Source organism: Orycteropus afer, unplaced genomic scaffold (assembly GCF_000298275.1).
Source record: "Orycteropus afer afer isolate SDZICR_OR568_19922 unplaced genomic scaffold, OryAfe1.0 scaffold00154, whole genome shotgun sequence".
Lineage (NCBI taxonomy): Eukaryota > Metazoa > Chordata > Mammalia > Tubulidentata > Orycteropodidae > Orycteropus > Orycteropus afer.
Genome location: NW_006921741.1, coordinates 1135483 through 1156270, shown reverse-complemented (window position 1 = coordinate 1156270; position 20788 = coordinate 1135483). Strand labels below are relative to the sequence as shown.

The 20788-nt window shown below is 39.1% G+C and overlaps 1 protein-coding gene across 1 annotated transcript in view; it reads left to right on the top strand.

The window, feature by feature from the left end:
• Nucleotides 1-20788, top strand: part of LOC103201551 (prolylcarboxypeptidase) — a 118234-nt gene that overhangs the window by 77627 nt on the left and 19819 nt on the right. The window contains exons 7-9 of the mRNA XM_042781709.1: nucleotides 1406-1578; nucleotides 13324-13488; nucleotides 14218-14405. Of these exons, the coding sequence (XP_042637643.1) occupies nucleotides 1406-1578; nucleotides 13324-13488; nucleotides 14218-14405 (526 nt within the window). The remainder of the gene's footprint in view (nucleotides 1-1405; nucleotides 1579-13323; nucleotides 13489-14217; nucleotides 14406-20788) is intronic.

Here is a 20788-nt window from a genome sequence, read left to right as displayed (position 1 = left end):
ATGATTTGGAGTTTTGTCCCACATTGTTCTCCCACTTTGTCCAGAATCTCCTACATAGATCCCCCTCCAAGTGGTTGACAGTGGTAGCCAGGCATCATTTAGTTCTGGTCTCATAGTCGTATAAGCTGCAGATCGCATGGTGTACCAGTCACTTGGACTAATTGTTTCCATGAATCATTGATTTTCTTCATTCTTCTTTGTTCTGGATGAGGAGAGACCCATCATTGCATCTAAATGGCTGCTTGAAAGCTTTTAAGAGCCCAGTCGCTACTTGCCAAAGTAGGATGCAGAACAATGTTTTTGTGTAGTATGTTATGACAATTGAGCTTGATGTTGCCTGTGACTATGGTCCTGAGCCCACATGTCCAATTATGCACTCCCTCTGGGTAGCTGGCTGTGGCCAAGAAGTGACTACAACCTTGTCCTTTGCCAACTCTATTATATACCTGGGAATTCTTACAGAACATACAGATACATTTCTAGAAACATTGTCTTCCAACCCTATACATGGCCATGGTTGGCCCATATTTTTAATAGTGTTGTTACCTCTAGCTTATTGATTTGTATTAGTTCTTTATACAAGCATACCTTGTTTCATTGAGTTTTACTTTATTGCACTTTGAAGATACTGCATTTTTTAAACATTGAAGGTTTGTGGCAACCCTGAGTCCAGCAAGTCTATCGGCACCACTTTTCCAACAGCCATGTGCTCACTTTGTGTCTCTGTGTCACATTTTGCTAATTTTCAGAATTTTTTTTTTAATTGTGATTTGGATGAAATTGACAGCAAATTCACTTTCCATACAGCAGTTCGCACACACGTTGTCTCATGACATTGACTGCAATTTACCCCAATGCAACAGCTCCCCTCCCACTTCCTCCCAATAGTTACCTCTTCCCTCTGTCCATCCCTCCATGCACTCCTGCCCCCTGAGTTCTCAGGATATTTTAAACTTTTTCATAATGCTATTGTACACTTTAATAGACTATAGTATAGTATAAACTTAGCTTTTATATGCACAAGGAAACCAAAAAATTATTGTTACTTGCTTTATTGTGATACTCGCTTTATTGAGGTAGTCTGGAACGGAACCCACAATATCTCTGAGGTATGCCTGTATATTCTGGATACCCACATGTGTTTATTTAATTGCAATTGAAAACAGTATCTCAAAAGAAAAGAGTGAATAATTCAGAATACTAATTTTGGTAAGATTCATGACTTGTCTATTGTGAAATTATCCAGTTGCTCTAAAAATACTGTATTGAATGTTGAAGAAGCATACTTAGAGAATTAGAATTTGAGTTTTCTAAAACTAAGTGAAGAATAAATGATCTGTAAAGCTCTTTGTTGACTTGTACTTTTTAGAAGAATTAAGTTCCAATAATGTGATTCCATTCTCAGGCAGTAGTTTGCAGTGGCTTTCTGAGGTCCTTCACTTATGCAGCCCATTAAAAAATTTTCACGATGTTCAGATGTTGAAAGACTGGATCTCTGAAACTTGGGTGAACCTGGCAATGGTGGACTACCCTTATGAGTGTAACTTTTTACAGCCTTTGCCTGCTTGGCCTATTAAGGTAACATGAAGGCTTTTCATCTTTTTTAATAACACACTTCTCTCTCTCTCTTTTTTTTTTTAAATGTGTATTATCTTTCAGTATCATGACTTGAAAGGTCCAGGCATGGGGGCTCTGGAATCCTGGGTTCTGCCACTTTCTGGTTAGGTGACCTTGAGCATTTACCTAACTTTTCCAATTTCTTCATTAGAAAATTGAGATAAAATGCTTAAATTACAGAGTTGTGTGGATTAGAATTAAGAATAATAGTTGCTATTAATGACACATAATACTGTGTGTCAAGTCCTGTGCTGTATACTTTGTATGCATAATTTATTTACTTTCGTAGTATATGTAAAACCCCTACAGATACATAATGCATGGTCCATGCTTAATGTGTGGCAGCTGTTATTTTAGTAATGTGATTCAAGTCAACTGCTAAAGCATTCTAAGTGCTACACAATATAGAGGAGTGATCCCCACACAGACTGGAGTGGAAAGAGTACTGACTTGCATTCTGAAGGAGGAGTCCAGAACTGTTAGCTATATAATCTTGGACAATGTGCTCTTCTCATATAAGCCTCCATGTCTTCCTCTGCTGAATAGGATAACAATATTTACATAACTGATAGGGCTGTGGTGAGGATCAAATACAGTTTTAGATGTGAAAGTGCTGTGGGAAGTTCAAAGAACTATACATTTTAAGAATATTTTCATGTAAAAATGTGTTAACGTGTATGCTCTTTTTAAGTGCTCCTTTGGAGAGAACTTTCTTAGTTTTAATACACAGTCTGGTCAGCTGATGTCGATATGTTTATAAAAGAAAACTGATTGCAATTTCTAGCATGGGTGCTAGAAATGAAAATGGAATTGGTAATACAGAGCTGAGTTACAAGAGCACTTTTAATTTAACTGTTCCTTTGAGCTGTTAAATATGCACCTTGGTTGTAGCTTTGTTACCAAATAGAACAAATCCATTTGTCATTAGAGTAATTTTTCTTCATCTAAAAAGTAGAATGACATGTGTGAGTGTCTTGCATATAGCAGGCTGGAGGAAGTGTATATTGAATTAAATTAAATTTTGGAAATACAAAGAAAATTCTTAAAAAGAGCAGATTTCTCTCATGTGAAGAAAATCTGGATCAAAAGCATGAGAAGACACTAAATCTAAACCTCTTTAAATGTCTGTATGCTAATAATGCCTTACCATTCTATTTTGTTTTATTATTTACAAAGCATATAGCATATTGATATATGTGATCCAGGGGAAAAAGGCATAATCTCAGTTTTACAAAGAGGAAATTAAGCTCAACTGAGAGATGGTAGAAGTGGGATTTGTACTCAAGTCTGCCATTATCCAGAGCCATCTTCCACTACATTGCATTGAATTAGGAGGAGACTTAACAGATGACTTGGGTAGATCACCTCTCACAGTGTGACAGCTATCAGATTTAATTCTATACTCTAGCTGTGTACAGTTGAGGATTATATTTGCATCTATATTCCTATTTAAGGAGCAAATGAGTTGTCAGATGATAAAAGTATATGATGAATTCCTTTGTTATTTAGGACAGATGTTAGCAAACTTTTTCTATAAAGGGCTAGATAGTAAACATGTTAGGCTTTGTGGGCCATGATGGTCTGTTGCAATTACTCAATTCTGCAGCCATAAAACCCAACCCACTGCTGTCAAGTTGATTCCAACTCACAGCGAGTTTATGTGTTAGACTACACATAAACAAATGATTGTGGTTTTGTTTCACTAATACTTTATTTATAAAAAAACAGTCTGTGGTCCAGATTTGGCCAGGGAGCTGTAGCTTGCTACTCCCTGATCTAGAAAAAGATTCAGAGGAATACAGCTTTTTAGTGTTAGTTGGGTTATCATTATTTGAAACAGTGAGCAGTCTAACTTTAGTTTCCTCACCAATTTTTAAAGTTCCTCTTGAGGTATTTTGCTGTTGAGTCTTAAGTAAATAAATATTCTATTCTTTCTCTCTTGTAAATAATCACTCAAATATACCTCAAATACGTCATCATGTGTTTTTGATTTAGCAAATCTTTTTGCATATATTCATTTCAGAAATTTATTTTCAAGACAAGATAACTTAGTGTATTTTCCCCACAAATACATCTTTCTTCTTTTATCTAGAACTTGTTCTTGTCATTCTCTTCAGTTATTTCTTATAGACTTCATCTTTTCTCTTAACATATTAAGGAATTATTAATTGCTTCTAATATAGTTAATATTCTGTTTCCTGCCTCCATCCACCAGTAGTAATCTCTACTCTTTGCCTCTGGCTTGAGACACTTCCACTGCCTCTTTCTAGTTCCAGTTTCATCCTATAGTTACCCATTTGATTTTCAGAATTTTTCCCCTAATGTCTCCCTTGCAAACTTAGCTTTGGATCACTTTCTTTCACTGTTCATTCTATTTCTCATTTCTTGACCCCTCTCTGTTCTCCCAACCCACTAATCCCTTGAACACTAGCCAGTTGGGGACTGCTCTTTCACTTGGATAGTTCCATTTAACCAGGACTCCTCCTCCCTCTGATACACTTCCTTCTTTTTAAAGGGCTGACAAACAGTCGTCCTTTTCTGAGTCTGTGACTCAGGCTTAGGATGGTGAGCTAATATGTTGCAGTGGGGTTATGAAAAAAAGCAGATGAATTATAATTCTGACTGAACCATGTACATTTCTGAAGGATCCATAGGCAGTGACTAAATGCCATTTTCCATGTCAACTCAAGTATCATTCTTTTTAATTTGGCTTTGGACTTTGCACACTCAGACTCCATTTGCTTTGTTTACTGTTAACAGAAGCTGCAACATTCATGCAGAAATAATCATGGACTTAGCTGATAGAATACAAGGAAGAAGAATAAAGGAAAATAGAAGACTCCTCTGTCATTTGACTGTTCTATCAGCATAAAAACTCTTTCAATTCCCAGTCTCTTCTCAGTTGAGAGCAGCTTTAAAGAACACTCTAGAATTTGTTTATTTTGGAATCATTTTCTAGCTGATAACTTACCAAATCTTTTAGTTTAGCTTTCTGAGCATGCAGATAGATACAGTGAATAATAAGACATAAGATGGAAAATCTCTTCCGTTTGTCTTGGTGTTTGATAATGTATGCGACCTCTCTGGGTGGTTTAAGCGGTTTAGGTGCATTCTATGAAAAGGGAGCTTTTAATGACAAAACTAATGTGATTATCTGAGTGAGTGTGAGAGGGGTATTGAAGCCTTAGAGAAAGAATCTGTTAGAAAAGCTGAATGTATCTGCTTAATCCTTTCTCTAATGTGGATGGACCATATTCTCTGAAAGGAGATTGGTCTTTTTTTTTTTTTTCCCCCCTTAACCTATCTTCTTTTCTTCCTCTTTTAAAACATTTTTTTGGCCCCTTCTTTTTCTTTCCCTTATTCAAATGCTTATTGTCAGAGACAGAGACACTTAAAGCTTTTAAACAAATCATTATCTTTACTTTCTCTGGTGTACATGGGATCAAAGGGCAGAATCTAAATATTTGGGAGCAGAACTGATTAGCTTGGTACTAGGCTGGAATATTCTATTGGCACCACTATTTCTACACTCTTTTAAACCAGAATTAGTAAGGTGATCATCTAATGCTCTTTAAATTTTTTTCCTGAATTCTCCTTTGCTCTGGAAAATGAAAGGTGAATGAATCTGTCCATTTGAAGTGTTCGTTCTTGAGCCTTATATTACTCACTCCACTGTCATATAGTTTCCCTTCTACTATTGCATAATAAAAAAGTTTTATGATTTTATATTACTTATATTCTAAATGTTTGCCTGAAACAAAAATATAAGGACAATCTAAGAATCAAAGAGTATTTGTTTAAAAAATTAAGCCTGAGACTACAGATATATTTAAGCACTGTTTGTGTTGTATTTCTCTTACACTATAACTTTCAGATTTATGGTGTAGTGGTTATGAATGCAAGCTGAGAGTGTCTACTTTTGAATCCTGGCTCTGCCACTTCTCTCCTCTGGAGCTGTGGGCAAGTTCTTTAACCTCTCTATGCTTTAGTTTTCTCATAGCAAAATGGGAGATAATAGTATTTTAATGCTTATTAAGGTTGCTATGAGGATATATGAAGGTAATTAAAAAACGCTTGCAGCAGTATATTGACAGAAAACTGCCAGATTTCAGAAGAGGACATGGAACAAGGGTTAGCCTTGCTGATGTCAGATGGATCTTGACTGAAAGCAAAGAATACCAGAAAGATGTTGCCTGTGTTTTATTGACTATGCAAAGGCATTTGACTGTGTGGATCATAACAAATAATGGATAACATTATGAAGAATGGGAATTCCAGAACACTTTATTATGCTCATGAGAAACCTGTACGTGGACCAAGACGCAGTTGTTTGAACAGATGTCAAAAAAGATGCACATCGGGGTTTTATCCTTTCACCATAGTTATTCAGTCTGTATGCTGAGCACACAATCTGAGAAGCTTGATTGTATCAAGACTGCAGCATCAAGATTGGAGGAAGACTCATTAAAAACCTGTGATATGCAGATGGCACAACCTTGCTTGCTGAAAGTAAAGATAACTTGAAGCACTAAACTGATGCAAATCAAAGACTGTAGCCTTCAGTATGGGTTGTTGTTGTTGTTATTTACCGTCAAGTCAGCCCCGACTCATAGCGACCCCTCCTTGGGTTTCCGAGGCAGTATCGCTACGGAAGTAGGGTTGCCCAACCTTCCCTCAACATAAAACAAAAATCCTTACAACTGGACCAATAAGCAATATCATGGTAAATGGAGAAAAGATTTAAGTTGTCAGGGATTTTATTTCCCTTGAATCTACAATCAACGCCTATGGAAGCAGCAGTGAAAAAACCAGATGACGTATTGCACTGGGAAAATCTGTTGGAAAAGACCACTTTAAAGATTAAAGAGCAAATATGTCATTCTGAAGGCTAAAATGCACCTGACCCAAGCCATGATATTTTCAATAGCCTCTTATTTCACATGTTTCAGCATGTGAAAGCTGCACAATGAATAACGAAAACTAAATAATTGATACATTTGAATTGTGGCATTAGCAAAGAATATTGAAAATACCATGGACTGCCAGAAGAAGGAATAAATCTGTCTTGGAAGAAGTGCAGCTGGAATACTCCTTAGAAATGGGAATGGCCAGACTTTGTCTGCCATATTTTGGTCATGTTGTCAGAAGGGACTGTGATGGTTATGTTTGTGTGTCAACTTGGCTGGGCCTGGTTGAGTAGCTGGGCAGCTGGTGGTAGTGTTCCCCATGATGAGACTGGCATCAACTCCATGGTGAGATCTACCACAAGCAGCTGAGTAGCTGCCTTTGGGTAAGTGGTCTGCTTTCTGTATATAAGCAGGAGTTTTGGGAATGAGCTCTAGCCTTTGGCATGCTTGAGCCCTGCATGTAGCCATGTCGTTGTTCAACAGTCTGCTATGCTCTGCTGACCTTGGGACTTAAATGGACTTAAGTTAATGGCCTGCCATGTGGATTGGTAACATCAGGACTGTGCCTTTTTACTTGTCAACCTTGGGGCTTCTCAGGCTTAGCAGCCAACAACTGTCTGAGTGAAGAAATGCCTCTAGCTCCAGTGGGCCAGGAGCAGGAGGCAGAGCTGGACCCCATATTGAGGGGCTTTCACCCAGCCCCTAGAGACTGGCAATTTGAACTTGGACTTAAAACCTCCAAATTGTAAGAATAAACTCCTGTTTGTTAAGGCCATTCCATTTGTGGTATTTTCTTGTCAGAGCAGCACTAGGTAACCAGAATAGGCACCATTCCCTGGAGAAAGATATCATCCTTGGTAAGGTAGAAGGTCTGCGAAAAAGGAGAAGACTTTTGACGAGATAGATTGACACAGTGGTTTCAATGATGGGTTCAAGCATAGCAAATATTATGAGGATAGTGTAGGACTGGTCAGTGTTTTGTTCTGTTATATGTAGGGTCACTATGAGTTGGAGCCGACTTGACGGCACCTAACAACAACAGCAATGAAGATTTAATAGGACTTTGTGTGTAGTAAGTACTCAATGCTAGTTATTTTATAATAATAATAGTTTTTACACCCACTCCTTACTTACTGACATGGTTAGGTTCCAAAGACCATGTCATTAAATGAAAATTGGCATTACACTAAAATGGAGGATGACCATATCACCTCACCCCTCAGGTGATGAACATATCACCTCACTCCTCAGGTGAGAACCTGTACTTTGAACATCCCATCAGGTCCCTGCTGAGGTCACCTGCCACTGCCACCTTCCCCCTCTCACATGATCTCAGGAACTCTTGGGCCCTATCACCACCTACAGGGGAGCCATCCAGTCTTCCTGAGCCAGGGTGGCCCAAGGAATACCCCTTCACTTGTCCCTGGGGTCCCTTCCCTTTCCTGTCCTCACCATATTTTCAGGATGAGTGACCTCAGCACATTCCCACAACAACCCCAAAACATTGTTGGTGGCTTTGTTAGGGGCAGAAGGCTTCCTGTGTGTTGGTGAGAGAGCCTGGATATGGGGGGAAGGGTGTGCATGCTGTTCTCTGGGTTCCCCCACAGGCCCCTCCCCTAAGGATCCTCCAGCTCTCTGTGGACAGCCCTGCTCCCTCCATGAGAACTGACAATCCAGAGCTTCCTGTGAGGCTCTGATGGCCAGGACCAGTCTCGCCCTTGACCTTAAACTGCAATTGCTGCTGGCCACTCACCTGCTTACTCCACACCTGCCCAGGTAGCTTGTCCAGTGGCCATTCAGGAGGGAACATGAAAGAAGTGTAAGGGGCTACATAGTGCTGGTCAGCTAACATGGAGTCTTATGTGCCCATCCCTGCTGCCCCTTGGGGCTAGAAGCTGGGGCCAGGCCCCAGGCTCCCACTTCCTCCCCAACCCCAAGGCTAGCTCACTTTTAGGACACTAGCTGCTGCTGCCCCAGCCTCAGCTCCCTGTAGGACCTACTAGGCAGTGTCCTAATCCCACTAGCTCCACTGTAGTCCCTTCCTCTGCTCTGCTGTGCTCTGCACTCCAGCAGCTCAAGGAGACCACAGCCCCTCTCCCCTCCCAGGCAGTGAAATTCTGTGCAATATGAGCTTCCTTTCTACGTGCACATGTAGTCTGCTGGTCAAAATCCATGCATTTACTGCCAAACGTACATCATTAATGCACAAAATAGTCAGATAATCGATTTTTTACTATCATTATAAATGGGAAGGGGTGGATAACAAGATAGTTGATAAGTGAGGAGTTAGGTGTATTATTATTATATAATATCAAGGAGGCAGATTGTTAGATCAGAACTTTGTGATCAGACAAAGTCTGGGTTTTAAGCCTATGTTCACAATTTTGTTTTGTTTTTAACTTTTTATCATGGTTTGAGTGAAACTTTACAGAGCAAATTGATTTTCCATTCAATATTCATACACATTTCGTTTTGTGGCATTGATTACAGTCATTACGACAGCACTTTTCCCACTTTCTCCCTGTGTTTACCATTTCCATCCATTCTTCTTTCTTATCCTTTCCTGCCTTCTGAGTTTTATCCCTGGGCAAGTGCTGTCCTTTTGATCTTGTGTTGTTGATTGTTCTAAGGAGTGTGTACCTCTTTGGTGTTATTGTTCCCCTTATAGGCCTGTCTGTTGTTTGGCTGAAAGTTGGGGTTAACTCTAGTTCTAGGATTGAAGAGTTACAAATGGCCATAACCTCAGAGGTTCCACCAGTCTCAGTTTTTTAATTGAGTATCTCCCTGAACTTGTTTTCTCCTCTGCAAAATGGGAATGGTCATTATATGTTGCTTCTTTGAGTTGGTGAGAAAGCACCTGTCCTCAAGGAACATTTAATAGTTATACTAGTGGCCTCAGCAACTCCAGGTGCCCCAAATTGGTGTATTTATGGCATAAGTAGGAATGGTATGCCTTCTATAGAAATTGTTTAGAAGAAGCCTTTTTTAAAAAGATTTAGCTCCAAGACTGTTTATTGTAGCCTTATTTGTAAAAGTGAAAGATTAGAAATGACCCAAATGACCAGTTTTAGGGTTGCTTCAAGTATTTCTCAAATATCCATCCAAATTGTTCTTCTCTGGATTTTCTCAGGCTGATCTGTGTGTTTCTTAAAGACGTGGAACTGAACTTTGTGCTCTGAGGGTGATCTGACTGCACAGAGACAGTGGGCCCAGCATGGCCTTTGATTGGGGCCTGGTGTTTCTATCAGGAGAGCTGAAGTTTTGGACCATGATGTCCTCTCTGTGTAACTGAGGGTGCCGAAGCCCAAGTATTATCAGCCAGTGCCAGTCCTCAGCCGTGCTTGTGTCTTTTAATCAGTGACAGTAACTGCTATTTGCAGAAATGGCTATTCATGGGGGCTCCTTTTCTTTGCTTGACAGAAGCTCAGTGTTCTAGCTGTCAGAGGGGCTCTGGTGCCAGCATGTGAGTCACTCTCACTTGCTACTGTTCTCTTCCAGAGTTTTAGACCACTTGGTGGTGTACATCAGTCCCCCGTGTTCCCCCAGTCTGGCTCACTTTGTCACCCTGTGTCATCTACCATGCTGTGCTTGAACAGGATGCTCTTCTCTGCATTCCGTGTGTCCACACTGAAGTTTTGTGTTGCATTTTGAAATAGCTGAGCCCACTGTTAGTGTCCAGATTCAGGAAGGGATGCTGATCAACTGTTATAATAGGTAGTATATTAAATTACAGGAGCTCTGGTAGCATAGTGCCTAAGGCATGGCGGCTCAAACCCACTCCTTGGAAGGAAGGTTGGGCAATCTACTTCCATGGTGATACTGCCTTGGCAACCCAAGGAGGAGTCGCTATGAGTTGGGGCCAACTCGACAGCACACAACAACAACAACATAGTAAATTACATGATTGGGTCTTGATTTCTGTATTTCCTTGAGTATTTCTGATTGACATATTTCTTAGGAATATTTTCTGTTAAAAGTGCTCCGCAACAATTAGAAATTTTTTAACTTACCATGAATAATTGAGAGTTTTCAGAATAGTAGTAAATCACTGTTTTGCCTTTTAAGTTTTCTTCAACTTACATTTCCTTATTGCTTCAGGATAGCAATAAGGATTGATAGGAGCTCTGGTGGCATAGTGCCTAAGGCAGTTGACTGCTAACCGGAAAGCTGGAGGTTCAAACCCACCAGCCACTCCTCAGAAGGAAGTTTGGGCAATCTATTTCCATAGTGATACTGCCTCGGAAACCCAAGGAGGGGTCACTATGGTTCGATCCTACTCCACGGCAGTGCATTAGTTTGTCAGGCCTGATAGGTTTGTGAAGCTCTTAATCTAATTGAATGTTAGGAAGTTTCTTCATGTACATCCTAAACCCAGGAATAGGAGCCCTGATGGTACAAAGGTTAAGCACTAAGTTGTTAACTGAAAGGTTGGCGATTTGAATCCACCCAGAGGGTCTGCAGGAACAAAAGACTTAGCAATCTGCTCTCATGAAGAATACAGCCTAGAAAACCCTATAAGGCAGTTCTACTCTGTTAAATGGGGCAATCACGAGTCGAAAATTGACTTGATGGTACTTAATGACACAAATGGCATAGTGCCTGAGGCATTTGACTGCTAACCAGAAGGCTGGTGGTTCAAACCCACCAGCTGCTCCTCAGAAGGAAGACTGGGCAATCTACTTCCGTAGTGATACCGCCTCAGAAACCCAAGGAGAGGTCGCTATGAGTTGGATTCAACTTGATGGCAGTGAGGTTTTTTTTTTTTTTTTTTCCCTTTAATGACACAAAAACAACAACAACGAACTCTAGTATACCTTGTTCTGTGAGCTCACAGTTACTTTTTAAAGGTATATCCAGCTACTTGAACATCTTAATTTCTGACTTTCTCACATTGAACATTTCTGAAACTTAAATTTCTCTTTTGGAAAGTTACATTACAGTTAAGATGTTAAAAGTTCTGAGACATTCTGCAGTCAAGAAAACTGTTCACATTTGTTCACACAGCATTTCCTAAGATTATTTTGACTATGAAACCTTTTCTTTCCCCTGCAAAGTATCAATTAACATTCCATAGAAATATTTTTGTGCAGAATATATTTGGAGAAAGGCCTTGAATTTTCCCTATGATCATTTTTTTTCTGTCTTTTCAAGTTGTCTTTTTTTCTTTGAAGGGTGTTGCTGGAAGCTGGTGCTAGGCAGAGCTGTGTTGAGTGGCCAGTCTGCTCCCAGCTGCTCTTCCCCTTTCTTAGTGCCATCCTTTCCTGACTGGGAACATGTCCTCAGTCCGGCCCTGTTGTAATTTCTGCTCGCGGAATCTCTATCTACCAAGAACTAAACAAAACCAAACTCACTGCTGTCGAGTTGTATCTGACTCATAGTGACCCCTCCTTGGGTTTCCGAGACAGTATCACTACAGAAGTAGATTGCCCAATCTTCCTTCCAAGGAGTGACTGGTGGATTTGAACCACCAGCCTTCTGGTTAGCAGTCAAGTGCCTTAGACACTATGCCACCAGAGGTGAGTTAATTATACCTCCTTCTTTTCTGGTTCCTTCTTCTCTGGTTTGCTTTCTCAGAACTTGCCTGTGTTACATGTGTTTTCCATATGAAATGGGAAAGGACTAGATTACTGACTTCATGTTAAGATGTTCATAGAGGATGATGGCTTAATGTCTTAACCTTCCCACAAAGCTCTTTGCAGTTTTTCACAGGATACTTCCTTACTTACATAACATAAAGGATAAAATGTTTGTTTTGTAGCCAGAGAGACCTGAGTTTAAATCTAAGTCCTGCTGCTTACTCCATGAGTGACCTTGACTAAAGTGATTTAACCAGTTTCATGTAAAATAGCGGATGATAATAATGTACCTTATTAGTCTATTTGAGAATCAAGTCACAGAATGGTTGTAAACCGTAATTGTAAACTGAATAATTAGCATCTATTACTTTTGTTGCTGCTGTTACTGTTAAGCTACTGCTTTTGATTTTCAGTGCTAGAATTTCAGCATTGACTATAAGGTGGGGTTAGGATATTTGAGAGCTGGGAAGTTGCCCGATATACTTCTTATCATACCACAGAGATTAGAGCTTGGTGTAGTTTTTCCATAAGGAATTTTATAAGTTTTGTATATTTATAAAAATGTAGTCATTCATTCAGCAAACATTTAGTTGTCAGAAACCTTGGTAAGTGTTGAGGGAGACATTCTGGAATCAAATGAATGCAGTGCAGCACTGGGACAAAGGCCAGCCAAATTCATTATTACATAGGAACTCCAATTAGAAGTAGGCATAGTGTAGTATGGGGGCACAAAGAAGTGTGGTTTGTTCTTCTTGAGTTGGTGACATTGATAAGGAAGGCTTAATAGACGTGGTGATACTTGAGCTGAGTGTTGTGGAAGATAAGTTGGTGTTTTCCAGACATTAGTGGAGTTGGAGGGAAGAAGGAATGTCAGAGTGAGCAACGGCAAAGAGGAGGGAAAGAGTTTGGTGTGGTGGGGAATGGCTTTGCTTGACTGGCTCAGAGGTTGTAGGGGATGAAACTTGAGGGGTAGGCAGGGAGGACTTTGCATACTTGCATACCATGTAAAGGACTTTGGTTTATTTCTGTAGCCTAAAGAGTCTCTTAAGAAGCTTTAATAGTTTATGAAGTTAATCATTCTCAAGAGATAGATATTGTCAAGCAATATCTTAACAAGATGCTTAAGAAATGTTTTATGATCAAATCAAAATTATTATTTTTTGTTTTATTAAACTATACTTTTGTATTAATATTTTGACTAGTCTTCCTTTTATCTCTGGCAGGTAGTATGCCAGTATTTGAAAGATCCCGATGTATCTGATCAGCAGCTGATGCAGAATCTTTTCCAAGCTCTGAATGTGTATTACAATTATTCGGGCCAGGTGAAATGCCTAAATATCTCAGAAACAGCCACTAGCAGTCTGGGATCCTTGGGTTGGAGTTATCAGGTAAGTGTATATAATTTCCCATGTGGAACCTACTTCTCACTAATACAGTTATGCTGTAACAGAAAGTATACAAGATTTTTATCACCTAATCTATATCCAGTATGGGCTTTGTCATCTTACACCATGAGACCATGGACAAGTTTCCTCATTCATTCATTCATGTACTTAGTAACCATCACCAAATATATATTGAGTGTTTACTATGTGTCAGGCACTGTTCTAGGCTCCATAGATACAAAGATAAATAAGATATGCTTTCACCATTAAATAATTTAATGCTTTTCACCATTAAACATGGTAAGAAAGAGAGACAACTAAACTAATATTATAATAGATCTTTATAAGTGCCATAAGGAAACATTTTATGGACACATAAATGAAGGAAGTCTAACTTTAGTCACCTGAGTCTCTTCCTTTATCTACACAGTGAGACAAACAATAATAATATTTCCCTTCCAGATTTGTTTTGAAAGTTGAGTATGATAATGGATGTGAGAGAAAATAGTTTATGAAGAAGGAATATATAGTCCTAATCTCAGTGACTTTTCAGCCAAGCTTTTCTATGACAATGAGAGGTTGTATGCCATAGAAGCAGAGAGCAGAGGCTTTGAAGCCAGACTGCCTAAGTTCAAAACCTGGTGCTACTAAATAGTTGTATGGCCCTGGGCAGTATTTAACTTCTCTGTGCCTCATTTTCTTTTTGGATCATCTCCTGATTTTCTTTTTCAGGCATGCACAGAAATAATCATGCCCTTTTGTACTAATGGTGTTGATGACATGTTTGAACCTCGCTCATGGGATTTGAAGGAATTGTCTGATGACTGTTTTAAACAGTGGGGTGTGAGACCAAGGCCCTCCTGGATCACTACTTTGTATGGAGGCAAAAATATCAGTTCTCATAGGAACATCATTTTCAGGTGAGTTTTTATTAGTCCAAAGATGAACATTGGTTGATGGAGACATTGGTAAATAGCTGAGATAATGTTAGGAGCTGTTGAGTTGGTTCTGATTCATCGTAACCTTACGTCCAACAGAACAAAACACTGCTTGGTCCTGTGCTGTGCTCACAATCATTGCTGTGCTTGAGCCCATTGTTACAGCACTGTGTCAGTGGGTCTCATTGAGGGTTTTCCTCTTTTTTGCTGACCCTCTAGTTTACCAAGCAAACCTTCTACAGGGACTGGTTTCTTCTGATAACATGTCCAAAGTACAAGAGGTAAAGTCTCACCATCCTCACTTCTAAGCCATGTGGTAACTTCTTGTTCTGTTTGAACCACTGCCTCTTGTTCTATGTACAGGTTCCTCATCAGCACAATTAAGTATTCTGGAATTTCCATTCTTCTCAATGTTATCCGTAATTTGTCATGATCCACGTAGTCAAATGCCTTTGCATAGTCAATAAAACACAGGTAAATATCTTTGTCTTTTAGTTTAATATTAAGTCAAAAGGTGTTAATATAGCAAACAATTAATAAAAAAAATCTCTTCATATCACATGGAAATAACAGAGACAGTCATACATATGTCTTAACTTGGAGCTATTACAGGTAGTCCCTGACTTAAAACAGGGTCACCAGTTTATACTTTGTGACCTCAGAATTTCTTCACCATGTTGTCAATGAAGGCAAACATGGATATATGGGTAATAGGTGGGTAGACAGGCTGAACTATTAGGTATGTCTATGTGGGGGAGAGGGTGCCTAAGACCATGTATAGGGTTGGCAGACAATGTTTCTACAAGTGTATTGTAGAATTCCCAGTTATATAATAGAGCTGACAAGGGACAAAGTTGCAGTTACTTCTTGGCCGCAGCCAGCTAGCCAGAGGGAACAAGTAGTTGGACTGTGGGCTTGGAACCACAGTTGCAGGGAACATCAAGCTCAACTGGTATAACATACTACACAAGGCATTATTCCACCTCCTGCTTTGGCGAGTAGCAACTGGGATCTTAAAAGCTTGCAAGTAGCCATCTACATGCAAAGATGGGTCTCTCCTCATCCAGAGAAAAGAAGAATGAAGAAAACCAAAGATTCATGGAAACAATTAGTCCAAGCAACTGGTGCACCATGTGATCCTCAGCCTATATGACTATGAGACCAGAAGAACTAGATGGTGCCCAGCTACCACTGTCAACCACTTGGAGGGGGATCTATGTAGGAGATCCTGGATAGAGTGAGGGAACAATGTGGAACAAAATTCAAAATCACTAAAAAATAAAAGGACCAGGTTTGCTGGTCTGTTAGAGCCTGGTGGAACCACTGAGACTATGGCCCCTAGCTGCCCTTCAGGTCTGGAATTGAACCCACTCCTGTGGCTTCCAGCCAAACAAAGACAGGCATATGAGCTGAACATTTACATTAGGTAGATACACTCTTTGGAGAGAAGAATCATGGGAGAATAGAAGGGCTGTTTATGCACAGGGAGACAGATCAGGGGGCAGGAGTGCATGGAGGGAAGGACACAGGAAAGAGGTAACTATGGGGAGGAATTGGGAGGGGAACTGTTGTATTGTGGTAAATTATAGTCATTGTCATGAGACAAAGTGTATTTGAGCTTCTGTATGGAAAGTGAATTTGCTCTGTAAACTTTGATCCAAGTCACAATAATAATAATAAAAATACAAATAACAATAAACCCTGGGGAGGAATAATTTCTAATTTTCCTCCAAGTTGCCACTTTATATTTTTCAAAATGTCTAATTCCCCCACACACAAATTATGAAACAGGCAAAGAAATGAAAACATATAATGGGGGAAAAAAGCAGTCAATTAAGATGGTCCCTGAGAATGCCTAGATACTGTATTTATAAGCAAAATATTAAATAAGGTAGTACAAATATGTAAAAAAAAAATGAAAGGAAACCATCTCTAAGGAATTCAAGGGAATTTATGAAAACAATATTTCACCAGATTGAGACCATAAATAAAAAGTTCAGGTTTTTTTTTCTTAAAAAGACCTTATAGAAATTCTGAGGTCACAAAGTATAAAATTGAAAAAAAAAAAATCCCTAGAGAAACTGAAAAGCAGATTTTACTTGACAGAAGAAAGAATCAACGAGCTTGAAATAGGTCAATTGTGATGATCCAGTCTGTGAAAAGGGGGAAAAAGTGAACAAAGTCTCAGAGACCTATGGGACACCATCAAGCACACCAATATTTGTATAATGGGATTCTCAGAAACAGAGGAGAAAGGAAAAGGAACAGAAAAAATGTTTGAATAAATAATATTTGAAAACTTCCCAAATATGAAGATAAATCTTAATCTACGTAACCAAAAAAATCCATGCACTCGAAGTATAAAATGCTCAAGAAGATCCATGCCTAGACTCATCATAGTTAACATGTCAAATGCCAAAACACAAAGAATCTAGAATGCAGTGGGAGAAAACAATTGATCATATAAAGAAATCCTGAAAAAGATTAATAACTGCCTTCTCATCAGTACCAATAGTGGCCAATAAGAAGTGGGATGACATATTCATTGTGCTAAAAGAAAAATATTGTAAAGCAAGAATCCTATATCCAGTAATAATCAAGAATACCAAACTATTCTTCATACTCAAAGAAGAAATTAATACATTCCCAGGTACACAAAAACTAAGAGATTTTGTTGCTAGAACTACCCTACAAGAAATACTAAAGGATGCCCTTTATGCTGAAATGAAATAACACTAAGCAGTAACTTGAATCCATATAAAAAATAAAAAGCACTTTTAAAAATAGTTAAATACAGGTAATTCCTCTTTTATCTTGGATTTGAGTTACAGCAAACTGCACTTAGGACTTTTATTTTTTAAAAAAAACATCTTAGTGTTAGTAATATGTACCATATCCAAAACCAACCAAACACCGCGGTTGAGTCAGATCCGACTCATAAAAATCGGAACAAAAAAAGCAAAAAAACAAGGTCACATATTAACAACTTCACTGTAAGTCAGATCTGATGTAAGTCAAATACCTCTTCTTTTTTACTTTTTGTTTGATTGCCTTTTATTATCAGTATCTTTATATATCCAATCTTTATTTGTCTTTGAGGGCTGAAAACATTACATATAAACGTACAGATATAGTTTAACATTGCGTATAGTACATAGGAGCTCTAAGGCATTTGACTGCTAACCAGAAGGCTGGTGATTCAAACCCACCAGCCACTCCTCCGAAGGAAGACTGGGCAATCTACTTCTGTAGAGATACTGCCTTGGAAACCCATGGAGGGGTCACTATGAGTCGGATCTGACTCAACGGCGGTGTTTGGTTGGTGTTGGATATGGTACATATTACTAACAATAAGATGTTTTTTAAAAAAATAAAAGTCCTAAGTGCAGTTTGCTGTAACTCAAATCCAAGGTAAAATGGGAATTACCTGTATTTAAATTGTAAATGTCATTCTTTTTTCAAATTCTTTAAAATAAAATCAAATTTAGCTTTTAGTACATGGCCAGTAGCTTTTAGGTGTGAAGAATACTGTTGACTATAGGGCACTTTAGGTTTAGAGGGTGGCACTAGCCCACTTTGCATAAGAGCCTTTGTCTTGTGCTACTTTCTTTTTAAAATAAATTTTACTGAATTTTGGGTGAAAGTTTACACAGTATGTTAGCTTTCCATTTGGCAATAACTGAACAAATTATTCAGTGACATGATTTGTATTTGTTAGAACGCGCCCACATTCTCTTATGTTCTGTTCCATTTCCAGTACTCTAGTTTCCCTGCCCCCTATCTTCTCATTTTTGCTTTTGACTGAATCTTGCTCTTTTGTCATACTCATACTGATGGTCATGTCTCATACTGAAGGTTTTTTTTTTAATTTATTATTTTTCTACTTTTTTTTTTTTTATTGTGATTTGGGTGAAAGTTTACAGAGCAAATTCACTTTCTATACAGCAGTTCACATGCACTTTGTGTCATGACATTGACTACAGTTTACCACAATGCAACAGCTCCCCTCCCACTTCCTCCCAATAGTTACCTCTTCCCAGTGTCTGTGCATCCTGCCCCCTGAGCTGTCTCCCTGTGCATAAACACCCCTTCTTTCTCCCATGGTTGTTCTTTCCAAGGAGTGTATCTACCTCAGATAAATGTTAAACTCATATGCCTGTCTTTTGTTTGGCTGGAAGCCACAGGTATGGGTTAAATTCCAGACCTGAAAGGCAGCTAGGGGGCCGTAGTCTCAGTGGTTCCACCAGGCTCTGTCAGACTAGCAAACCTGGTCCCGTCCCCCCACCCCTCCTTTTTTTTTTTTTCACACTGATGGTTTTTAAGTGGAACACTGATCTTATGGGATATATCCTTTATTTTGTGTGCTCCTCTGCTATTTAGCTAAAAGGTGTTCTAAGGAGATAGGCTCAGTTCTAGGTTTAATGAATGTTTCAGTGCAATAGTCTCAAGGAGACGTCTGTTCCCCTATTTCAGTTTGTCTGCCATATATATATATATATATATATATATGAGATCTGTTAATTTGAGATCTGTTCAACTTTATTTTCTCATTCTGAGACCGTCTATTGTGACCCAGTCAGAACAGTCAGTGGTGGTAGCCAGGCACTATCTAGTGCTTCTAGTCTCAGGGTAAATGAGATTGTGGCTTGTGTAGACTTGTTTCTTCTCTGAGCTTTTGATTACCTTCTTAATGTTTTGCTTCTGGTGAGTAGATACTGTAGTTGTATCTTAGAAGGCTGCTTGCAAGCTTGTGAGACTCCAGATGCTGTTTACTTTGTTAGGATTCAGATCATGATTTTTGTGAACTATGTTATGCCATTTGGCTAAATTATGCCATGGGATTATGGCTCTAAGTTTTCAAACAGAAAACCAGTTTTGGAAGGTGTTCGGTTATGTCTGTGGACTATCTGTATTGGTGTTTCAATGAATGTATGTACCTGAATCCACATATTGTTTTTACATGTACCTACACATACTTCCATATGTTCTCACCTATGTATATACCTGAACCGGTGCATACACCAACATGCCTATGCCCATCCATATGTGCTCAAACACTCATTTTTACTCTGGTTGTACTGTTCACATTCACTGCCACTTTTCCCATCACACACACACAAAAAAAAATTTCTTTGATCTAAAGCATGCTTTCTGCATTCCCCCATAATCACCAATGAACATTAGTCTTCCTATATATTTTCCTATCTTCTTATAAAAGAGGAATCATATAATATTTGTCCTTATATGCTTGTCTTATTTCACTTAGCATTATGTCCTCCAGGTTCATCCATGTTATAATATGTTTCACAGACTCATCATTGTTCTTTGTAGTTGCATAGTATTCCATTGCATGTATGTACCACAGTTTGCTAATACATTCATCCACTGAACGGTACATTAGTTTTTATTATTTATTTGCTATTGTGAATGAAGCAGCAGTGAACATAGGTGTGCATGTATCTGGTTGTGTCATTATTTTTAGGTCTCTAGGGTGTTGTTGTTTTTTTTTTTTTGGCTCTGTTTGACTGCTAACGAGAAGGCTGGTGGTTCAAAGCCACCAGCCACTCCTCTGAAGGAAGATGAGGCAATCTACTTCCATAGTGATACTGCCTCAGAAACCCAAGGAGGGGTCTCTATGAGTTGAATCTGACTCAAAGGCAGTGAGTTTTGCTAGTGGCTCTGTGGTTAAAGCATTGGGCTGCTAACCAAAAGGTCACTGGTTTGAGTCTACCAGCTCCTCTGTGGGAGAAAGATGAGGCAGTCTGCTTTCATAAAGATTTACAGCCTTGGAAACCCTACAGGGAAGTTCTACGCTGTCTTGTTGGGTCACTATGAGTCAGAATGGCAGTGGGTTTTGTGTTTAGTTTTTTTTGTTGTTGTTGTTTTGGTTTGGTTTTGTTTAAGCTATATACCTAAGAGTGGGATTGCGTGGATCACAGGGTAGTTCTATTTCTAGTTTTTTGATAAAGCACTATAATGATTTCCATAGTGGCTATATCATTTACAATCTTAACGACAATGGATAAGGGTTCTAGTCTCACCATATCTTTGCCAACTTTTTTTTTTTTTTAATTGTGATTTGGGTGAAAATTTACAGAGCAAATTCGCTTTCCATACAGCTGTTCACATACACTTTGTCTCATGACATTGACCACAATTTACCACAATGCAACAACTCCCCTCCCACTTCCTCCCCATAGTTACCTCTTCCCTGTGCATCCCTCCATGGACTCCTGCCCTCTGAGCTGTCTCCCATGCTTGTTCTCTCCAAGGAGTGTATCTACCTCAGGTAAATGTTCAACTCATATGCCTGTCTTTTATTTGGCTGGAAACCACAGGTGTGGGTTCAATTCCAGACCTGAAGG